Source organism: Zea mays, chromosome 3 (genome assembly GCF_902167145.1).
Source record: "Zea mays cultivar B73 chromosome 3, Zm-B73-REFERENCE-NAM-5.0, whole genome shotgun sequence".
Taxonomy (NCBI): domain Eukaryota; kingdom Viridiplantae; phylum Streptophyta; class Magnoliopsida; order Poales; family Poaceae; genus Zea; species Zea mays.
Window position 1 is genome coordinate 226,220,283 of NC_050098.1, and position 21,821 is coordinate 226,242,103.

Consider the following 21,821-nt stretch of genomic DNA (forward strand, 5'->3'; position numbering starts at 1 on the left):
ACTCGTGTTTTGAATCCTCCTAGCTTTTATACAAGGATCGAGTCCTATATATCTGCTTGTCGTGTTTCTTTTTAGAAACACGACATGTCCCAAACAATCAATTGAACCCCCTACCAACATGTACAACTTGTAATTATATATTTAACACTTGAACTCACAACCAACTTGTGAAGCCCTAGAAGACTCGCTTGCACTTAATAGCTTGTACAGTATAAATATTGTAGCCATTTCTTACACTCTCTAGTGGAGCCTGAAAAACAGGGGATATGAAACTGTAGATGATACTATTTAACACGGTTTAAATAGAGAAGTTTAAAATAAGGTATACGTTAGAGCTTGAGATAAGGACCCCTGGGGCTTGTTCGGTTATTTCCAGCTTGTTCGGTTATTTTCAATCCATATGGATTGGAGGGAATTGATACGAATTGAGAGATATTTTGACTTGCTAGGGATTGAAACCTCCTCAATCCTCCTCAATCCATATAGATTGGGATAGAACCGAACAAGCCCTGGGATAGAACGACCCACGCAAGATTGTAAATAATAATTGAAACTGAGTGAATAAGCTAAATAATTTTTACTTTTTATTTTGAAATGGCTTTCAGTAGACAATACTCGTGGCTTTCTATTAAAAATATTTGTGGATTCACTTAAAATCATTTTTGGATTTTTTAAACAAATAATTCAACGAAATCTTTCAGTACCCTATCTACATTATTTAAAGACGCCATAGAATAAGGTGTGCCAACGATCAAAATGAAAATTACTGAGATGTCCCCTCGGACACACAGTGGTCAACCGACGCCGCCGGTTGGTGCCCGGATCCTTGTCCGCCCTCCTGCTCACTCCACTCGCCTGCCAGCCGCACACCAATCACCTCTGCGGCCGGCGGCGTCTGCAACGCCAGTCTCTGATCCGACCCCGATCGGCACACACGTTCTCCATGGCGGAGCAGCTCGCATCCCAAGATGCTCCCAATCCCCGTGAGCACTTCTCTTCTCTTGATCTTGTCCTACTACCCCCGTGTGAATTGTGATTGCCAATACCATTTCTCCATAGAGATTATTGGTGCTCCGGCACCGGACCGGACAGTTGAATTGAATCCATGTGGTTTGGTTTCTGAACAGCTGCTCCGGCACAGAGGGTACTGATGACGAACACGCATGGGGAGAAACTCGTCGGCCTGCTGCACCACATGGGGTCTGACAAGGTTGTAGTTCTCTGCCATGGCTTTACGGGCTCCAAGGTATACATCGATGAAGAAATTTTGCTTCCTAATCTTGAAGATATGGCTCCACAAATATTAATTATTGCGTGTTTTTGTGCATGCTGTTCATGTAATTATTATTGATGTGACGAAATCTGACGCTCTTTTGCAGGACTATAGCCTCATCACTGACCTTGCGGCCGCACTAACAAAGCAAGGGATTAGTGTGTTTCGCTTTGATTTTAGTGGAAATGGGTAAGTCGATCATGGAATTAGGGATTTATCGTCCCTTTCTGTGCGATTTTTGTAAATATTATTGTAGTGTTTCTTCATAAAGTCATTTCATACATTTCCAACAAATTTCTCTTCATAATCTGTAGGTTTTTTGAAAGAAGTTCATAATCTATAGCTTTTAACAATACTTCATAGTTTGTTACTATATTTTTTAGTCACCATGCATGCTCCAGCTCCATGGTCTCAGTTGATATGCTGATTTTCATTGCATACTTTTCAGAGAAAGTGAAGGTGAATTCCAGTACGGCAACTACAAGAAGGAGGCTGCTGACTTGCACTCTGTTGTCTTGTATCTTCGCCAGGAGAAGTACGACGTAGCAGCAATTGTTGGTCACAGCAAAGGTGGGTTATATGCATCGTTTGGTTGATATAATCATGGAATTCATTATTAATTTCGATAGTGTTCCATTGGATTCATGTCATTGGATTCATGTCATTGGTTGATATAATCATGGAATTCAATATTTCTCTATGTTTGAATTGTGTGTAATCTAATTGCAAATTTTGTTCAGAAACTGAACAAAATTTGCAATTAGATTACACACAATTCAAACATAGAGAAATATTTCCTGTATTTTGGTGTATTAATGCATAACCATGCACACCATTAGTTCTATTCAGAATAGGAAGCTGCGATGCAATCAACTGGCAACAATTGGAATCTATGAGGTTAATTTTCATATTGTGTTATATGCTTTGTTTGTTAACGGATTCCTTTCATAAAAGACTTTAACGAGGGGCTTTGTTATCCTTAAACACAAGCAAGAGAGAAAAAAATCATCCTTGTCTCACAGAAAGCGAGCTGTAGTTGTCTGGATACCCTTCTCATGCTATTGCCCTTGAAATTGTTAGCCATTTGCAAATTTGCTCATCACGTACTCATCTCTTTTTCTTCAGGTGGAGATGTGGTCGTTCTATATGCCTCTATCTACAAGGATGTCCCCATGGTGGTTAACCTCTCTGGCCGGTTTCATTTGGAGAAAGGCATTGAGGAGCGCCTAGGCAAAGAGTTTATGGATAGAATAAACAAGGAAGGCTACATCGATGCCAAAGACAAATCAGGTATGGGAACATGTCTGACCTACATTGAACGCTACGCTACACAAACCATATCTTCTGCCTGTGATTTATTTGCTTTTCATGTGCATCTAATAACTGCTTACCTGTTGCGATGTAGGAAATGTTTTGTACAGAGTAACCAAGGAGAGCTTGATGGAACGGCTGAGCCATGATTTGCACGCAACGAGCCTTTCCATCAGCAAAGAGTGCAGGTTATCAGCTTATTTAGGCATAATTTTCCCTTCACGCTAATTAACAACAATCGAGCGCCCAATTATAGCAGCACACCGTACTCATGCTAATTATTATTGGACTCTTTGCCCAGGTTCTTTACAATTCACGGTTCAGCTGACGAGATCATACCCGTGGAAGATGCGTATGAGTTTGCAAGGCTTATACCAAACCACAAGCTGCGTGTCATCGAGGGAGCAAATCACTGCTACACTGCTCACCGTAGAGAACTTTCTGATGCCGTAGTAGAAGCCATCACAACCAGTGAGGTATATGTATATGTAGACAAATAGCAACCCAACTTCGATGCTTGGGATTGGGAACATGTTTCAGCTATGGTAACTGATATCGCATCGCGTTGACTGGTTTCTTTGCAGGCAGGGGAGACCACACCCTAGATCTGATGCAGAACGGCAGCCTGCCTTTCCAATCCTGCAATGCCGCTCTTCCATCTCAGTCACATTGCCTTGTCACAATTTTTAAAAGAAAACGAGTTCTTTGAAAATATCGTTTGAATCTAGACGTTGTTAACTCGTTGTATCATGACATCCTTAATGCTACGTTTGGACATCGATATTGGAGAGTATGAAATTGAATTGGGTTGAATACCGAATCAGACGTGATAATGAAATAAGATGTAATTTCAATTCTATTGTTTGGATGTTACTGAATTGGAGTTTGGAATTGTGTAGTAATTCCATGCAATACTGAGGGGCGAGACTTTGTATTGGGAGACAAGATTTCTAGTTATAGTCCAATTCCAGGGAATTAGGCCTCTAAATCCAAATCTCACTTATGCGTGCAATCGAACAACAAAATTTAGGAAAGCCGATTACAATTCTCAATTATGTGCTACAATATCTACATCCGAACAACGTATAAGATGTTTGTAGAATTTTGACTTGATATTTTTCGGTTTACCCTTTGTTATTATACGACAAAAAGGGGGAAACAAAAATCTAAACACATGGTCTCTGCTGTCAAGGCGATCTTTTACGTTTGATGTTATCATTCTAATCTAAAGAGGAACCTGACATCAGGTGGGTTACGTTAGACCGTCTTCAGTAGAGTGTGAAAAAGTAGGGGACATAAAACTATAAATGACACTGCTTGCAGAGAGGAGTTTAAAATATAAGATGAGATAAAGAATGTGATAGAAGATTCACTGCAGATAGCCTTACTTTACATCTGCTACAGTCTTGCATCATTGATATAGTTGTGCTATGCATCATTGCATATACAATCCTACATTATTGAAGTCATGCTTGCATCATCGCATGGTCATGGATTTTTTTAATAAGGTTAGAAAAAGTATGAAATCATCGTGTAGAGCATCGTTTGGCCTGTAATTCCCACCTCAGCATTTGTTTGGATATTCATCGATTCACCTCAATTCACGTGTGTTGAAATGGTTTAGTGTAAAATTTAGTCTCTGCATTCTTTTCTTTTCTTTTTGCACTAGTGAACAAACCATGTCGAAATGGTTTAGAGTAAAATTTATTCACGTGTGTTGAAATGGTCTTGTGTGTTTAAATCCTCCACCAGCTCACGCAGATTGTTGCCCAATACTTATATACCTGTTGGTGGGGCAGGTTTTAAGTACTAAAATGTACAACTATGATTAGATCACGATCTAAAAGAACCAATAGGCCTGCTTGTACGTTTGTACTAAGACTTCTTGTACAAAATAGTCCACAGTGCCAAATTTAAATAAATTAAATAACTATAGGGTACAAGGAAGAAAACTTACATGAACCAGGCAAAAAAGAGCAAGGGAATAGAGCCCTCGAACAAAGAAGAAAGAAAAAAAAACTATAGAGATATGAGCCTATATAAACTGCGAGCTGCGGCATACAAGTCTACCAGGAGTTCAATATTTACAGTAATTCTTAAGAGCACATACGAGCAACATCATCATATCAAACCTGCATGACATGGGGTTTTCGGTTCAGAAGATAATAGACACCTAGTACCAGTATTGCCCCATGATGGAGGGGATCGATAGGTGCATGACCAAGTGGTCTGGAATGACATTCATCCCCCAGCCTTCATCACAAAAAGAAAACATCTGTCATATGGAATATCTGCACCTACGACAAAAAATAATGTATAAAAGATGAGTTTTAAATACCTTATTATACGGTTACATTGGACGTGATGAAATCTACTACTGCATCAGCAACTTCTTTGCGATGTGAGGTGTAGTTATGATTTGCTCCTTCTATGACACGCAGTTCATGGTTGGGTATATGCTTCGCAAACTCATGGGCATCTTCTACGGGTATGGTCTTATCAGCTGAGCCATGGACTGTTAAGAACCTGAACAGAGACAATAGCATGTCTGAAAATCTCCACAACATCCGAGCTATTCCAGCACAATGGAAAGAAACTTAATGAGAGAAAAAAACACAATTTGGACTTGTGTGCACAGATGAACACTAATGCTCGGAAAATTATTTTTTTTTTCTGTTTGGACTTTGGAGTATAAACATGAGAGCCATAACGTCTGAAAAATAGTTTCAGTACCTGCATCCCTTGCTTATGGAAACACTTGCAGCGCGCATATCAGTATTAAGCCGTTCCATCAAACTTTCTTTGGTTACCCTGTAGCTGGCATTTTCTACATTGGTTCCAACACGGTAAAAAACACACACACAAATGAAAGTGAATAAGTTATTGCACAGCAATAGCTACCTAAGCCCCCATTCATACCAGATTTATCCTTGACATCAAGGTAGCCTTCTTTGTTTATTTTATCGATAGACCCTTCCCCTATCCGTTCTTCAATGCCTTTTCTTAAATCAAACCGGCCCGATAAATTAACAATTGTGCCCACATCATCATGGACAGAAGCATATAGAATCACCACATCTCCTCCTGCAAAATCAAATGCAGTTTCAATGAGTAAAATTTCCAAAAACGATATGTTTATCATTCAATAAGATATGGGAACAGAAGTCACTAAATAAGGGTACGGTGATACAGGAAATAATAGTCAAACACAAAGTGTGGCAAAATAGAATACCATCAACAAAAGGAATCTTTGTGATTCTGATTCACTTAGTTTGCTAACACTGGAAATCTAAGCCAAAACTAATTGTTAAATACACTGGATATGACATGCTTAATGCATTTAACAGAACAACAATAACATCGTAAGGCAAGTAATAACCACATGTTTCCTCGAGTACGCAAGAGGGCTGCGTAAGGAAGGTAATAGCCATCATCAAAACTTCTTAAAAGTTTCAAACAAGAGCAAACCCATAACAAGTTAGTGGTCCCAAAAAAATGGCACAACTAGGTTTTCGTGTTCTCATAATTCTAGTACACTACACGAGCATAATATTCTTACTTGAGATGCAAATTCTTGTTTAACTCAGCAGACTCTTTTAGTATATTACTGATGAAAATTCAATGGAACTCGCCAGCAAAAAATGATGCATGACCAAATTACTAAAGAAAGGATAGACATCACCAACCTTTGCTATGACCAACAACAGCTGCTATATCATAACTTTTTTGACACAGATACAATACAACAGAATGCAAATCGTCAGCCTCCTTCCTGTAGTTGCCATACTCAAACTGGCCTTCACTTTCTCTGCATATAATTAAAAATAGATCACCCAAAGGAGGTTTATATAGAGTGCATTCATGTCAAATATAATGTGGCACTTTAAGAAATGGTACTGCAAAATCATATATCAAGCAACAGGAACTTAAACGACCACATACAAGAAAAAACCAACTGCTACATACTCTGATAATTTGCTAATGACATCTAACAGCTCATAGAATATATATGCAAGACTCGACATAACAAGCATGCAGGACCTCAACTCATCAAATAGCAATAACTACTATGCCAAAATTTTGGAAACAAACAAGATGATGTCACAATAACGATTTTTTTCTATAATTGCTTCAATAGCCTGGTTAATGTTGCTGGTGATTACACAGTTCTGGTGTTACCCATTTCCACTGAAATCGAAGCGGAAGACACTGATCCCTTCCTTTGTCAACGCTTCCGCCAGGTCAAGAATGAGGCTGTCATTCTGGAAATGAGCAATAAATTGCATGAGGCAGCCGTAAATATTTTAACAACATTAAAATGCCTGGAATTTCCCAAACAAAGTAATAGTTGGCTACTTGGCCTGCAATTAAGTGATATATAAATATCTTGAAGGCAACAGGGTACATTTACCTTGGTAGCTATAAAACCATGGCACAAGACCACAATCTTGTTTGAAGCGGTGTGATGCAGCAGCCCCACAAGCCTCTCACCATGCTTGTTTGTTATCACAACCCTTTCTTGGGAAACAGCTGTGCGGAGGTGGTTATGTTATTCAAAGTTCAGTTCAACAGAGTATACTCAACACTCGTGTACAATACATTGCGCCAAAATAGCACTGCAGCTTGAAGGAAACGTTCCTGTAGCTTCAAAACTATTCAGTTATATACCCCCACACTGTGCAGTTCCAAGCACATCCACATAGAACAACAACATCCACTTGAAGCCCCAACTCTGAACCTAGCAAGATTTACTCGGTGGGTAAGGCTGGCAAACGAGGCATCATGATTGAGCTAATGATGCGTCATAGCAGGTAAGCTTTCTTCTCCACATGGTACTAGGAGCTTTGTTCATTGGATCGGTGACTACTCACTAACAAGGTGCTGAGGTCCATCAGCATGCATTGATCTAACTACTGACGCTGAACAAAACTGTAATTTTCAAGCAACTTTCACAACAACAGTCTGCAATTACCAAGTACAGGCATACTAATCCCGGAAGGACACGGCCCACTTAAGTTATAGGGGATTTTTAGGCTCCAGACTTTTGGAGTCCCAGAATCTAAATTTCTCGCCCAAAAACATGGAAAAAGGGGGTGCCGTACGGTCAATCGATGGCGTAAGGCGCAGGGTTCTTACGGGGACTGAAGGGGTCGTTGCCGTTGGTCTGTGCCATCACAGGGGCTGGCCTGCGTCTGCCTCGGGGTTGGGGATTTGCACGGTGAGACCAGAGGAGGGCTCCGGCGCCGATAGTAGCAGGAGGTGGAGGAGGGGTTCGTGACGTTCGTCGCTCGTGAGGACGAAGGGGAGGGGAGAGAATCGACGGCGAGGCTGTGGCGGCTCTGAGCCGGACGATGACAGGCGCGCACGAAAGAAAGTTATTTTCGCCAATGGCTCCGCTTTTTCTGTGCACCTCATTTATCTCTACCAATAACACGACAACAAAAACAACGTTCTCTATATTTCATCCTCTATACGCTAAACAAATAGATTAGATGGTCAATATTAGAGCACCTCCAACAGGCTCGGTAACTTGATTAGACTCGATAAAAAATTTAAAAATTCCGTTGAATACGCATCCAAGAGACTAGCTGTCTTCCACTCCTCGCCATCTTGATCGATATCTTCTCCGCCTCGCTAGGCATTTTTGCCGAGGCATACGGCTCGCCATCTACCTCCCATTGTGCCCTCCAGCCGAGCCGCCCGTAGTGGACAGTTGTCGTTCCCACGCTTCCTCTAGCTCTCCCGCCCACCACTGTCGACTTGCTCGTGGCAACGGCCTTCAGTTTATCGGCGTTCGAGTCTTGACTGAACAGGCGAGCGGCTGGCCATCTCGGTCATGTCGATGATCTACAGATCGCTGTTGTCGTCAACTCGCATACCTCAAGACCGGGCGCGGTCACTCGCACTCGTGAGGGAAGGCTGATTGCTGGCAAATGCGGTTACTGGATGCCCTGCGAGGAAGGGAAAGATATGATGCAGTCTTTGTTTGTTCAGCCACCAGAGTTGAGAATTCAAGCGCCGGGAAAAAAGCACCAAAAATGTTGGATAGTTTTTGTTTTAGCTAGTCTATTGGATACATCCACCTAGGTTGAACTCTTCTATCTTTTTTACAGCCTTCAATACTTCAAATTTAGCTAGAATTTATATCTAGTCTGTTGGAGTTGCTCTTAGCCATTTCTAGCATTTTACAGTCATTTATTACTAAGAACGTCCTCTATATTTCATACTCAATTTTCTCCGGCATTTTACAGTCATTTGCTACTACACCCATTGCATTAAGTTTTTTTGTGTCATTATCGAATACAAAGAGGACTTTAATAACTTTAATTTAGAAAAACTTCACTCGTCCGCCGCAACAGGAATAGTTAAAAAAACTCTATATACACTTGTTGCATCAAAAATAATCATGCCACTTTGAAAAATTTAGAATGTAAATAGGTCATATTTTATTGTATAATAAAATCTTAGAGAAAACTCAACTCTACAAATAGATCACTTACATTAAATTAGATTGTGTGTCTCTTTTATGTGCGGCCTTAAGACGGCGATACCAAGATTTCAAACATTTTTATTTATCTAATGACCGCAATGTACTATAAATAAATAAGAAATCAAATATTTTATTGATAACCTTAATACTGTTTATATCTTCTTATAAGTGAAGAAATAGCTTGATTAACAATAAGAATAACGATCTATTTCAACGTTCTCATAATTCTAGACCATGCTTTAATCAATATATATTGGGCCCTAGGAATTTTGTTGGGAACGTGTGTGGTCGTATAGTTGGGACTTGGGAGTTGGGACGGCCGTGAATATGGGTAATTTTATGGAAGACACGGTGACAGTTCTCTTCGCTCATCGACGTGAACCGAACCGATTGACGAAAGACCCATCTTCTCCTCCCATAGCTGCTTGAGGTTTCAGACATGGCAAAAAAAAAAGTTGAAGGAGAGAGACCAATGGAGAGAACCTGAGTGGTGACTGCTGACCGTTGCCTGGGCATGTTTTGGCACCAATGGAATCGGTTTGGCGCCAAAAAGGATCGGGGTACGTAGTGGCATAGCAGTGGAATGAAACTATCACCTAGTCTCAGTAGTCTTGCGGTATTTAAATCCTTTTGCAACTCCGTTAGCCACCGTTACCATGTAGTGTCAAAGGAATGGCGGGGAGAGAGAGAAAAAAGTTTAAATGAAAGACATGGTCTAGAAATAATTATAAAGTTGTACTAGTAGTGTACCCGTGTGTTGCAACGGCACACGAATTATTTGATAAAATACTAGTGTACAACGATTACCTGATTATATGAAAACAAACCACCCAAATATTATAATTGATCACTAATTATTCTTAAGTCATTTGAAAATGTCAGAACTTGAGTGCATTGCTAGTTTCATCCATCTGAAGGACATAAGAAACATTTGTCGAGTGCAACAAAAAAACGTTTTATGAAACCGAGTTAGGTGAACAGTTATTAATCTAACAGGGTTCACAATCTGAATTCAATATAATGGTTTTACTGACAGTCAAGTGACAAGTATAATTACAAGGCTGGTAATCTACAACATAACTCTGTACCATACAAATGATAATAGTCTTTATATTCAACTTACAGTTGTAAAAAAGGAAAATAAAAAATGCTAATCGCATACGTATACATGCATCCTGTATAGAAAAAGAGAAGAATGCCAATATGGCCTACACTCTGCAGGATATAAAGTTTAGCGCACATAATGACTGAGCAATTTCTGTAAAATTAGTTAACCTTATTTTTAATTACATAGATATGTAGCTTGTAGCTAGAAAAATGATAACTATTAACTAATACTAAAACATTAAGAATATCTAAATGGGTCCTGCCTGAGCTATCATGAGCTCATCATGATCGGACGGTAGTAGCGGCACTGTTGCGGCTGGTCGTCTTTCTTGACGATGAGTAAATGCAGGAGATAGTCGCCAAAGATATCCTTGCCGAAGAGACGGAAGCGGGGCTGAACGAACGCCCAGACTTGTCGTTCGCCTTCAACCCGCACTCACAGATGAAATCGATGTACCCTTGCCCCTTTACGATTGTGCCGTTGCTGCTCTCCCACCCGCGACAGTAGCAGGTCCTTGTTGCCGGCGTCGAGGTTCACCAGCTTCACACCCAGCCCGCTGTGCACTTTCCCCCGGGCCTTGGATTTCTTGATCTTCTTGCTCCCGGCGGCGCTGGAGGAGGCGTCGTTTTGCGGTTCCACCGCCTCGGGCTGCGGCTGATCGCCTGACCTTCGTTTCGGTTTCGTGGCTGGGAGGAGGAACGGGGGGTTTGCGCGAGGAGTGGCGGGCACGGGGCTGCGGTACAGGCATCGCATGGCTGGGCAGGGGCGGGGGCTGCAGGACGCGGCGAGGGGGGGGGGGGGGGGGGGGTGTTACGTGAGGAGGAGTGATAGCGTCACGAGGATGATGAGGTGGACACAAGGAGAGGGAGGTGTGGGGGCGGTGGCGGGGGCGATGATATGGGCAGGATCTACGTCGTGGCCTCGCGGGGGCGGGGTGGGGCGCGAGATGGGAGAGGGGCAGGGACCGGGATAGGAGAGGGGCAATACGAGGAGACGGAGGACGGGGAAGAGACAGCGCCGGATAGTGCTGGGAGTATGGGCTGGGCTTTTCGGGCCAGCACGAGCACGACCCAAAAACAGCAGCTCAAAGCACGGTCCGACACTAAATAATATAGACCGGGCTAGCACGGCCCGAAGCCGGGCCTAGGCTGGGCCTCAAATTCCGACCCATCGGGCCCCCAGCACGGCCCGCACAGATGGACGGGGCTTGGGCCGGCACGGCCTAATTAGGCCCAATTTATTTAATTTCTTTAATTTAGTAAGATATCACCTTTATATTGGTGTGATATTTAGAGTTTATATGGTCAAATGATGTTAGGATTGTTTAATATCTTTAATTTAGTAAGTTATGTACTTTATGTGGTTGTAATATTTTGATATTATACGGTTAAATATTCGGGCCGGGCTTGGGCCGGCACGGCCCAATGAAGGCACGACGTGGTTTAGGGCCGGGCTGGGCCACTGTTTTTGCACTTCGAGCTGGTACGGCACGGCCCAAAAGTTTGTTGGGCTTTCTTGGTCCGAACCCGTTTGGCACGAAGCACGATGGGCTTGGGCCGGGCTGGCCCGACCCGGCCCAATTCCCAGCATTAGCGCCCGACGCGGAGAAGGGCGAGGAGACGGAGCACAGGGAGGAGATGACGACGGCGTCGGTGACAGGTCAATGAAGAAGGAGAAAAAGGTCGGCTAGAGGGTAGGTGAAATCGCGCTGGGTGCGCAAATCGCGTGCGAGGAGGACGACGATAGGCGTGATCTACTGAGGCGGGGGGTATGGCGTACCTGGTGGACGCCCTCCTTACGTGTTAATAGAGTAGTATATAGATAATATCCAACAATTTAACTATGTTTTTGCACTGTAGACTCACGTAATGGAGTTTGAGATAGCCTAATAATTAAATATGGAAGTCGTTACTGACTACTGAGAATAAAAATCTATAAAAAACAGGAGAACCATATAACTCTCTGACACGTTGGGAACTTGCACATTAACTCTGTCGTAAAACCGTGAGTCATCACTCGCCCACCCCACTATTGTTCCAGCTGGTATAGCATAGGTGGTGCTCCAAACAGTCTGCCGCTGCCACCGCTAAAAAAAAACGTGAGAGCCGCAGGACATGACCCAACGTCCAGGGCTCTCTGTTCTTGTGATGTCTGACCTGATCCTCTCCGTGACCCCGTGCCAGTGCCATGCATGCTGGGTTGGCATGGCCGGTGCCCGTCTGCAGCGGGAGGCACCGAATGATGCATTGCTGTGCGCGCACGCTTGTACAGTAAGTACGTCAGGATCTCAACTCCTCGTCGTAGACGACATGGCCACCACGGCACCACGCACCGCGCCTCAATAATAAACAAACGATTCTCCCTTGTCCTTCCACGGGCATAAAATCCAGTGAACATTTTGGCAGCTGCCTGCAACCCATGTGGCACCGATGAACGACGATACTAGCTAGTCCGGTTGGGACAACTCCGCCTCATGTGTTTTTTTTTCATTCTCTGCTCTATGTTTTTTACTGCTAGCTATTACATGCAGCTTTTAAAACTCTGTTAACAAAAAAAGTGGGTCATAAGTTCATGTAAAGAAAAGCTTCAAAGGCTATTTTTTTCAACTTGTAATTGTGATTTTGCCCTCTTTTTTAACTTTGTGATTTTAACCCTGCACGTAACATCGCAAGGGTACGACAAAGCTTTATTTTTTGAAACGGAGAGGTAAAATCACAAAGTTAAAAAACAAAAGGTAAAATCACAATTGCAAGTATAATAATAAATACCCCTAATATAAAGTCCACTTCCAACTCTTTATTATTCTTTTTTCTAGCTGGGGTTTAGCGGTATAGTAATACTTATATGTATTAAAATGTGGAACAGGAATTTCATTTTGAGAAAAATCTACGTAGTTTTCTCCAAACTATACACTATACCAGGCTTGGCTTCTGTTTCTTCTGAACGAACAATCAGTCCACGGTTCGACGCTTGCAGAAGGGGGCCACCCAAAGGCACGGCAAAGAACGGAGGAAAGGCCAACTGGGTCCCATCCCACAACACGGCAAACCCCCAGCCCCAACAAGATCTGACCCCTCCACGCGCCAAAGTCTTCTGTCATCTTGACGGCCTGTGGGTCCATCAATGCAGTCTCCCTTTCTTGTCCTTCTCTCTCCAATTAACAACACTGTATTCTGTAGTAGCTGCCTTTGACTCCCCCCACGCCATCACGCTCTCTCATACATACCCCTCCAGTCCTAGATCTTCGCGGCCCTTTCTTGTGGACACACATTTTTTTTGTTCAAGAAAAGCGATGGGCTTGGTGGTTAATCAGCACTTGCTTCTCCAATCCCAAAGGCCAAATATAGAGCAAGAAGATCTCATGCGATCGCGAAGCACCATAAAGAAGAGAGTGATACTGATACCTCCCTCAGTGTCATCTTGTGCCCTCAGTGACAGTGAGTGGCGCTTCACTACCGGAGTCCGTCCTTCCGGTGGGCGGTGGCAGTGGCACCTGCTTCCACTGGAGTGGAGGGAAAGCACCGAAAGGCGCGGCTTTTTTTACCTCTCTCTCGCTTTGCTTGCCCCTTCTTTTCACTTCCCTCCCTCCCTCCCTTTCCTCTCCTCCCCGCTCCATGGCCCCCGCGGCGCCAGCGGGCCTGGCCTCCGTCGCGGTCGCGGTCGCGGTTGCCGTGCTCGCCGCCGCGGCGTCGGCGGCCGTCACCTACGACCGCAAGGCCGTCGTGGTGAACGGCCAGCGCCGGATCCTGATGTCCGGCTCCATCCACTACCCAAGGAGCGTCCCCGAGGTGCGCGCCGCTTTCTTGCTCGTCTTCATCCTTCCTTCCTTCCTTCCTTCGGAGCATGGCGTCCTTCTCCTCTCCCCGGAAATGCGGGCTAGCTGGCCCTCCGCTGGAGTTGGTGTAGTACTGTAGTGTGTCTCACTCCCTTGGTTGGTTGCCTGCCTGCTTGTTTCTTCTGGCGCGCAGATGTGGCCGGATCTGATACAGAAGGCCAAGGACGGCGGCCTCGACGTCGTGCAGACGTACGTCTTCTGGAACGGCCATGAGCCCTCCCGTCGACAGGTAGTTACCGACGCTGCTACGCTGGTAAAAAAAATGTCGGTTTCTTTCCCGCCTTCGTCTGCTGTTCTTGATGTGGTGGTTGGCTGCCCGTGCGCAGTACTACTTCGAGGGTCGGTATGATCTGGTGCACTTCATCAAGCTGGTGAAGCAGGCCGGACTCTACGTGCACCTCCGCATTGGCCCCTACGTCTGCGCCGAGTGGAATTTCGGGTAAGCGGAACTTGCTTGGTTTTGCTCTATTTTTAGTCGAAATGTTCTGGCCGACATTGATGTTCTTGCATCTTGCTGTGACCATTGGTTTCTTGTAGTGTGTGTGAGTTTCTTCTTGCGGAAAAAAAAGACCATTAGGAAATTTGGTAGTTATTAATTTGGTTTCCTGAAGTCGTTTTCATGCTCTTGTAGTTGATATTGAGTGTTCGCGTGTAATAACTCAGTCATGTATTCCTTTCCTGTGCTTTAAATTTGGCTAGTGAGGAATAATTAACACAGATCCATTGATGTTAAGGTGATGTGAAGTATGCTAAGCTATGCCTCTATTCCCCACTTTTGGTTGCAGTGGTTTCCCTGTTTGGCTCAAGTATGTCCCGGGCATTAGCTTTAGGACTGATAATGAACCGTTCAAGGCAAGAATTGATTTATGGCTCTGCTTTTTATGCGCTTCTTCTTTCTAAAATTACTGCGAAACTCGATCTTTTTTTTTTTACTCTGAGGTCAATCTTGAACAGGCTGAGATGCAGAATTTCACCACAAAGATCGTTGACATGATGAAGTCCGAAGGGCTCTTTGAATGGCAGGGAGGGCCAATAATTCTTTCCCAGGTATGTTTGCAAGTTGCAACTCATATCCTTTGATATGTAATGGTGCCACCTTTTGAATGCAACCCACCATTGGATTCTAATTGTCCTTGCAGATTGAGAATGAATTTGGGCCCTTGGAGTGGGATCAGGGAGAGCCCGCCAAGGCCTATGCGTCATGGGCAGCTAACATGGCGGTTGCGCTCAACACAAGTGTTCCATGGGTCATGTGCAAAGAAGATGATGCCCCGGATCCAATTGTATGTCCTGTAGGCTGTACCCCCTTTCTCTAAGAGTGTTACTTGGGCAGGATTTCTTAAGGGCTAGTTTTGGAACCCCATTTTTCCGAGGGATTTCCATTTTCCCAAGGAAAATTAGTTCATTTTCTCTTGTGAAAATAGAAATTCCTTGGAAAATTGGAGTTCCCAAACTAGCCCTAAATATGATGGGGTCTGAACTTGTGACCACCTTCTAAGAAAGGAAACTAAATGATTGATCATACTCCTATGTTGGATGGTTTGTTATTTTCTTCCTCGTTTTCATTCAACAAGAACTTAGTTTATTTTAATGGTTGCAGATTAATACTTGCAATGGATTTTATTGTGACTGGTTCTCCCCAAACAAACCTCACAAGCCTACAATGTGGACTGAGGCTTGGACATCTTGGTAATTTAGTTTGCTTTCTTTTCTTAACTTAAGAAACCAGGAACCTGTAATTGTTTCAAGTCTACCGGATTGATAGTCATTAGTGTGTCTGTATCTTTCAAGAAAAGAACTTTCTATAGGCTTTGTACTTTTATGCAGATGTCGGAAGTGATCTCAAGATGGTTATATCAACTTGATGTAGTTAATAGTTATCCTTAGTTAATAAATGCTTCCTCAATAAAAAAAAGAAACCTGGCACTTGTAATTTCTTAAAATTTTCTCCTTATATATCTCTATTCTTCTCTCTTGAATGCAGGTATACAGGATTTGGTATTCCAGTTCCACATAGACCAGTAGAGGATCTAGCATATGGTGTGGCCAAGTTTATTCAGAAGGGTGGCTCTTTTGTTAATTATTACATGGTAACTCCCATGATTCATGCTATGCAGCTGAAGCTTATTACCATATTATTGAATAAGCAAAATTATGACTTACGACACCACTTTACAGTATCATGGTGGAACAAATTTTGGGCGCACAGCTGGTGGTCCATTCATTGCAACTAGCTACGACTATGATGCTCCTATTGATGAATATGGTGAGCTGAACACATTCTACTTTGGTAAAAGGCATGCATTATACAGTTTGCATCAACCTCCTCTCATGTAAGGATTACTGCTACGTAATTTCCCATAATGTATCATGTATACATGATTCCATAGATGCTATAAGGTTGATTTAATAGTACTCCCCAGTCATCTTCAATGAATATGTATGTATTTTCTGATATGTTTATCCTGTTGGCAGTGGCAACAGCATGATATAGTAATATTCATATCCACAATCCCTAGTACATGGGACTACAAGATTTTACTTAGGCCTTGTTTGGCTATTCTTATGCCTTATTGATTCGAATAGATCAGAAAAAATTATGAAAAAAATCTGACTTTTGGATTGAAACCCACCTAATCCTCTCCAATCCATATCGATTTTGATGAAACCGAACAAGCCCTTAAAATTGTTGGATAAGTGTAACCTCTAATCTCCTTTATTATTAAAATGGGTCAGACATTATTTCTGCAATCATACTTGAGACTTGTTGCTTAAGGGTCTCTAGTTGAGTTGGTTAAGGGCATGTACAATCCAATTAAAAGAGGTGTCTCTTGAGGGCTAAGTGCAAAAAAAATCAAGAGTGTGTCTATACACGACTTTCTATGCATACCGTGTCTTGACTGTATTTATTATTTATGGGCCTAAGGTTGTATCATCCAGTCTCTTAGGGCCTGTTTGTTTACCCCCAGATTATATAATCTGGATTAAATAATCCTAAGAGGCAAACAAACAGTCTAGCTTATTTGCTCAGATTATATAATCTAACCCCTTGGATTATGATAATCCATAAGCAAGTGAGGAGGTGCTTATTTCAGATTATTTTTTTCTCACTTCCTCACTACCCTTTCAAGTTTCCTAGAAATTACCCACCATTGCCATTATAATCTACCGAATCGTTTTTGCGCCTATCGGATCGGAGAAGCCCGCCGCCCAACAGAAACACGCCAGATAATCTGGGTAAACAAACAGGACTACTCAGATTATATAATCCAAATTATATAATCCAGATTATATAATCATCCAAAAATAATCCAGATTATATAATCTATTGGGGTAAACAAACAGGCCTTTAGTTGTCTCTCGTATTTGGAATCGTTTCAATGCTCAGGGTTATACATGACTTAAGTGGTCTAAGCTCCTCAAGTTGAGTCCGACTTCACATGAGAGCGAATTTCAGTCTGTTGAAGCGCGGGGCAGGGTTCAGCAGTTTTCTCGTTCGCCGAGCACCAGATCCACGCTCCTCCATGCCAGATCTGTGGCTATCAGGGATCTGGTACCCCCAGCCCTTCCTGGGCCCCGCTGTCCTCGATGTGGCCCACGGTGGTGGTGCTGTGCTGCTGCTTCCGTGTGCGCGTTCGCGGGCTCCTTGACGTGGGCTGCTCTCGTGTCTGGTGGGCACTGGGCGGCGGCTGCACTGTCACTAGCGCTTCGGCAGGCACGCGGCCATGCGGCTCCTCCCTTTGGGGGCTGGTTCTTTGTGGTGCAGTGGCTCCCAATCAGGTTCCCGCGTCTGCCGCGCAGCTGTGGGACACCTCCACATTGGCTGGTGGCTGCGGCCGCTGTTCCTGGCCCACAGTCGCTGCTTTGGTTTGCGGATCTGAGGCTGGTGTTCGGCTCCTGAATGGCTATGGGTGGCTTGGGCGGGCCTGTGTACGTGGTGGTTCCTTGTGAATCCTTGCTCAGCAGCTAGCTGCTGCTGGCGACGATGGCATCCTTGACATTATGTTCCTCCCCTCGGGGGCAGATGTGCAGATGCCTTACCGCCTAGATCACATCCTTGTGGCAGATGGTTTGCCGCCGTGGTTGTTTGGGGCTCGCCTTCGGCAAATACTTTGCCACCAATGCTTGTGGATGCTCGTGTCATCTCCGGTTGGATTCTTCATGTCTTTTTATTTTTTTTTCACATGCTTAGCATATTTTTTGGGCGTCTTGGTTGATGACCCCCTCCCCAACTTTTTCTTAGTGTTCTAGGTTACTTTGGGTTGTCTACCACTGTTTTGGTGGTTTGTAACCTGCGCTAATTCTATTCTAAATGAAACACATGCCAAGGCATGTTCATGAAAAAATGTTTTTGCAATCAAAAGCAAATGCATCTAGCACAATTTCATTACTTTGACGGAATACATTGGGGCATTTGGTACGTAATGGGAACTGGTTATATTTCAATCCTTTCATAATTAAATAATCCCTTATGTTGATCAAGTTGACTGAGTTCCTCCCCTTCACTTCCTCAGGTTTGCTGAGAGAACCGAAATGGGGTCACTTGAAGGAGTTGCATAAAGCTATCAAGCTTTGTGAACCAGCATTGGTTGCAGGAGACCCAATTGTAACTTCACTTGGCAATGCTCAGCAGGTTGTTAATTAGTACAGCATTAAAGTTCACTCTTCTGCTCTTGAACACAATAATGTTTTATACATGACTGACTTGGTAATTTCCTCTTTAGGCATCTGTTTTTAGATCAAGCACCGATGCCTGTGTGGCCTTCCTTGAGAACAAGGATAAAGTATCTTATGCTAGGGTATCATTCAATGGAATGCATTATGATCTACCTCCCTGGTCCATAAGTATTCTCCCAGACTGCAAAACAACAGTCTACAACACCGCCAGCGTGAGATTGGGCACCTGATTCTTTTTGTTCATTCTACAACTTCCTTTTGTTCTTATTTTAATTGGGTTGCTTTCTTAAATTGTATGGCTTCCCTAATATTGAGTTCATACAACATTTCCTTGGTGCTATTGTACTGTATAATTCTTGGCAAAAAACTTTTTATACTGATATGTTTATACAGGTTGGAAGTCAGATTTCACAAATGAAAATGGAATGGGCTGGAGGATTCACATGGCAATCATACAATGAGGATATAAACTCCTTGGGTGACGAATCATTTGCAACAGTTGGATTACTGGAACAGATAAATGTGACAAGGGATAACACAGACTACTTATGGTATACAACATAGTGAGTACTCCAAGTCCCTAACTCCTCAAAAAATCTAATAATAACTTTTACATTTTGAAGATGCTAAAGGTTTTACTTTCAGCGTTGATATTGCTCAGGATGAGCAGTTTCTCAGCAATGGGAAGAATCCTATGCTAACTGTTATGTCAGCTGGTCATGCTTTGCATATTTTCGTTAATGGACAACTAACAGGTAAAACAAAGGACTCTCTCTGTCTCTGTCTCTCTCTCTCTATATATCCTTTTGATTTTCATCATGCTCTCTAATTCATTGGCAGGGACTGTGTATGGAAGCGTAGAAGATCCAAAATTGACATATAGTGGAAATGTGAAACTTTGGTCAGGCAGTAACACTATTTCATGCTTAAGTATAGCAGTTGGTCTCCCGGTAAGTGGACCGTTTTTTCCCAACAGCTGACAGTACTCTTGGCTCTGAGCTGTGTGGACCTTTCGAGATTCATTCCGTTAACCTTCACTGCAGAATGTGGGAGAACATTTTGAGACTTGGAATGCTGGAATTCTAGGTCCTGTGACACTGGATGGCCTAAATGAGGGAAGAAGAGATCTCACATGGCAGAAATGGACCTATAAGGTTACTACTGTCATTGTTATGAACCTTAACCTTATGTATGATGTGTGAAACATGTGAACCTAAATAACTCTGTACTTGTCCAGGTTGGTCTGAAAGGTGAGGCTTTGAGTCTTCATTCACTTAGTGGCAGCTCTTCAGTAGAGTGGGGAGAACCTGTTCAGAAGCAGCCTCTGTCATGGTACAAGGTAAGGAAGATCATAAGTTTAATCGCTTTCCATGTGGGGAAAAACATTTTATTTTACAAAAAGATCGTTTATTGTATCCTGTGCAGGCTTTCTTCAATGCACCTGATGGTGATGAGCCATTAGCTTTGGATATGAGTAGCATGGGTAAAGGTCAAATCTGGATAAATGGACAAGGTATTGGAAGGTACTGGCCTGGCTACAAAGCTTCTGGAACCTGTGGGATCTGTGATTACCGTGGAGAGTATGATGAAAAGAAGTGCCAAACCAACTGTGGTGACTCTTCTCAGAGATGGTAGGCACTTCGTATATCAATGCAGAAATATCCCTGGAAAGCTCACATTTGAAATCCTTTATATTCATGTCATGCTCGCTCAGGTACCATGTTCCTCGTTCATGGCTTAATCCGACGGGGAACCTTTTGGTGATATTTGAGGAGTGGGGCGGTGATCCTACCGGAATTTCGATGGTGAAAAGAATAGCAGGGAGTATCTGCGCTGATGTCTCCGAATGGCAGCCATCGATGGCAAACTGGCGAACAAAAGGCTATGAGAAAGCCAAGGTCCACCTCCAGTGTGATCATGGACGGAAAATGACTCACATAAAATTTGCCAGCTTTGGCACACCACAGGGCTCCTGCGGGAGCTACTCTGAAGGCGGTTGCCATGCACACAAGTCATACGACATATTTTGGAAGGTAAAGGATCTGCAAACACTGGTCAAGTAAATCCAAAACATCGAACGGTATTTGTGTTTAGCTACAATTACAATTGGCGTTTCTTGCAGAGCTGCATTGGTCAAGAGCGCTGTGGGGTAAGCGTGGTTCCAGATGCATTTGGTGGAGATCCATGCCCTGGGACTATGAAAAGAGCCGTTGTTGAGGCTATATGCGGCTGAGTCATATGATCCATATAACGTACTGGTTTCTACAATAATGTTACCCTATATCAAGCTGGCAAGAGGTGAAAGTGGCGGCAACTGCGACACACGGATTGCCAGGGTTTACAGGAATTAGTTGTATGTTAGATTTAAGCATCGTATGTGTATGTAACTTAGGTCACATGAGACTTGCATGGAAGAAGTGGTTAGGACCCTAGCTGTGAGAAACTAAGTCTTGTAGCTCTCTACACAGTAGAATTGGTCTGGCAGGTGAGGGTGCAGATGAGACTCTGCTTTATTACCTGAGTCCATGTGCGCGGTGGCTCTTGGGTTGGAGATTGCCAAAAGGCCAGCAATTGGCTTTGCATTATCTGGTCATTCATTTTTTTGGTCATTGGAGGGTGCAATGTAAATGTTCAGGGTCAATCATTTATGAATTTTTCTAGCTAGTAATGAAACAGTAAAGAAAATGTTGGTTCAGATTATAAAACACCAGTTATCTTCCATTTGCCTGAGTCAGTGTTTTGTTGGACATGGTTTGCATGGATGCCATCTTGCTGAATACTTTAGGCCCTGTTTGGGAACACAGTTTTTCTAAACTGCAGTTTTTCAAATACTAAAGTATAATTTAGTCATGACATTACTACAGTTTACAATGCTTCAGTTTTCGAATACAACAGTATCCAATACATCAAGGTGTTTGGGAAAAACTTTGGTTGAGACCAATCAGCCAGAGCGGGACCTAGCTGGCGCTCTCTTTACAGAGAAAAACTTTGGTTGAGACCAAAGTTTCCAAAACTGCAAAACAAGTGCAGTATTTACAATACTACAATTTAGTATACAGAGATTTCAGATGAATTGCCAAACACCTCAAAGTATATAATACCACAGTATTGCTCAATACTACAGTAT

At 43.1% G+C, this 21,821-nt stretch overlaps 3 protein-coding genes across 3 annotated transcripts; 2 read left to right on the forward strand and 1 right to left on the reverse strand.

Moving 5' to 3' along the window:
• The first annotated feature begins 765 nt into the window (after nucleotides 1-765).
• LOC100282186 (uncharacterized) lies at nucleotides 766-3,438 on the forward strand. The gene is made up of 8 exons (NM_001155098.2): nucleotides 766-983; nucleotides 1,128-1,246; nucleotides 1,380-1,462; nucleotides 1,722-1,843; nucleotides 2,399-2,563; nucleotides 2,679-2,772; nucleotides 2,886-3,060; nucleotides 3,169-3,438. The coding sequence occupies exons 1-8, from the start codon at nucleotides 944-946 to the stop codon at nucleotides 3,187-3,189; spliced, it is 819 nt and encodes a 272-aa protein (NP_001148570.2). The 5' UTR covers nucleotides 766-943; the 3' UTR covers nucleotides 3,190-3,438.
• Nucleotides 3,439-4,471: 1,033 nt separating this feature from the next.
• LOC100276031 (uncharacterized) lies at nucleotides 4,472-7,959 on the reverse strand. Its single transcript, NM_001149921.2, has 8 exons — nucleotides 7,721-7,959; nucleotides 6,996-7,114; nucleotides 6,764-6,846; nucleotides 6,271-6,392; nucleotides 5,504-5,668; nucleotides 5,318-5,411; nucleotides 4,923-5,110; nucleotides 4,472-4,837 (listed from the first exon to the last, which is right to left on the reverse strand). Exons 1-7 carry the CDS (start codon nucleotides 7,755-7,757, stop codon nucleotides 4,927-4,929), a joined length of 804 nt encoding a protein of 267 aa, NP_001143393.2. The 5' UTR covers nucleotides 7,758-7,959; the 3' UTR covers nucleotides 4,472-4,837; nucleotides 4,923-4,926.
• Nucleotides 7,960-13,653: 5,694 nt separating this feature from the next.
• Nucleotides 13,654-21,413, forward strand: LOC100272556 (Beta-galactosidase 1). The gene is made up of 19 exons (NM_001359659.1): nucleotides 13,654-13,970; nucleotides 14,151-14,246; nucleotides 14,344-14,456; nucleotides 14,803-14,869; nucleotides 14,972-15,064; nucleotides 15,157-15,300; nucleotides 15,618-15,706; nucleotides 16,002-16,107; nucleotides 16,196-16,283; nucleotides 18,532-18,650; nucleotides 18,742-18,906; nucleotides 19,088-19,257; nucleotides 19,340-19,449; nucleotides 19,535-19,644; nucleotides 19,738-19,848; nucleotides 19,932-20,033; nucleotides 20,120-20,325; nucleotides 20,409-20,727; nucleotides 20,817-21,413. The coding sequence occupies exons 1-19, from the start codon at nucleotides 13,797-13,799 to the stop codon at nucleotides 20,925-20,927; spliced, it is 2,493 nt and encodes an 830-aa protein (NP_001346588.1). The 5' UTR covers nucleotides 13,654-13,796; the 3' UTR covers nucleotides 20,928-21,413.
• The last annotated feature ends 408 nt before the right edge of the window (nucleotides 21,414-21,821 follow it).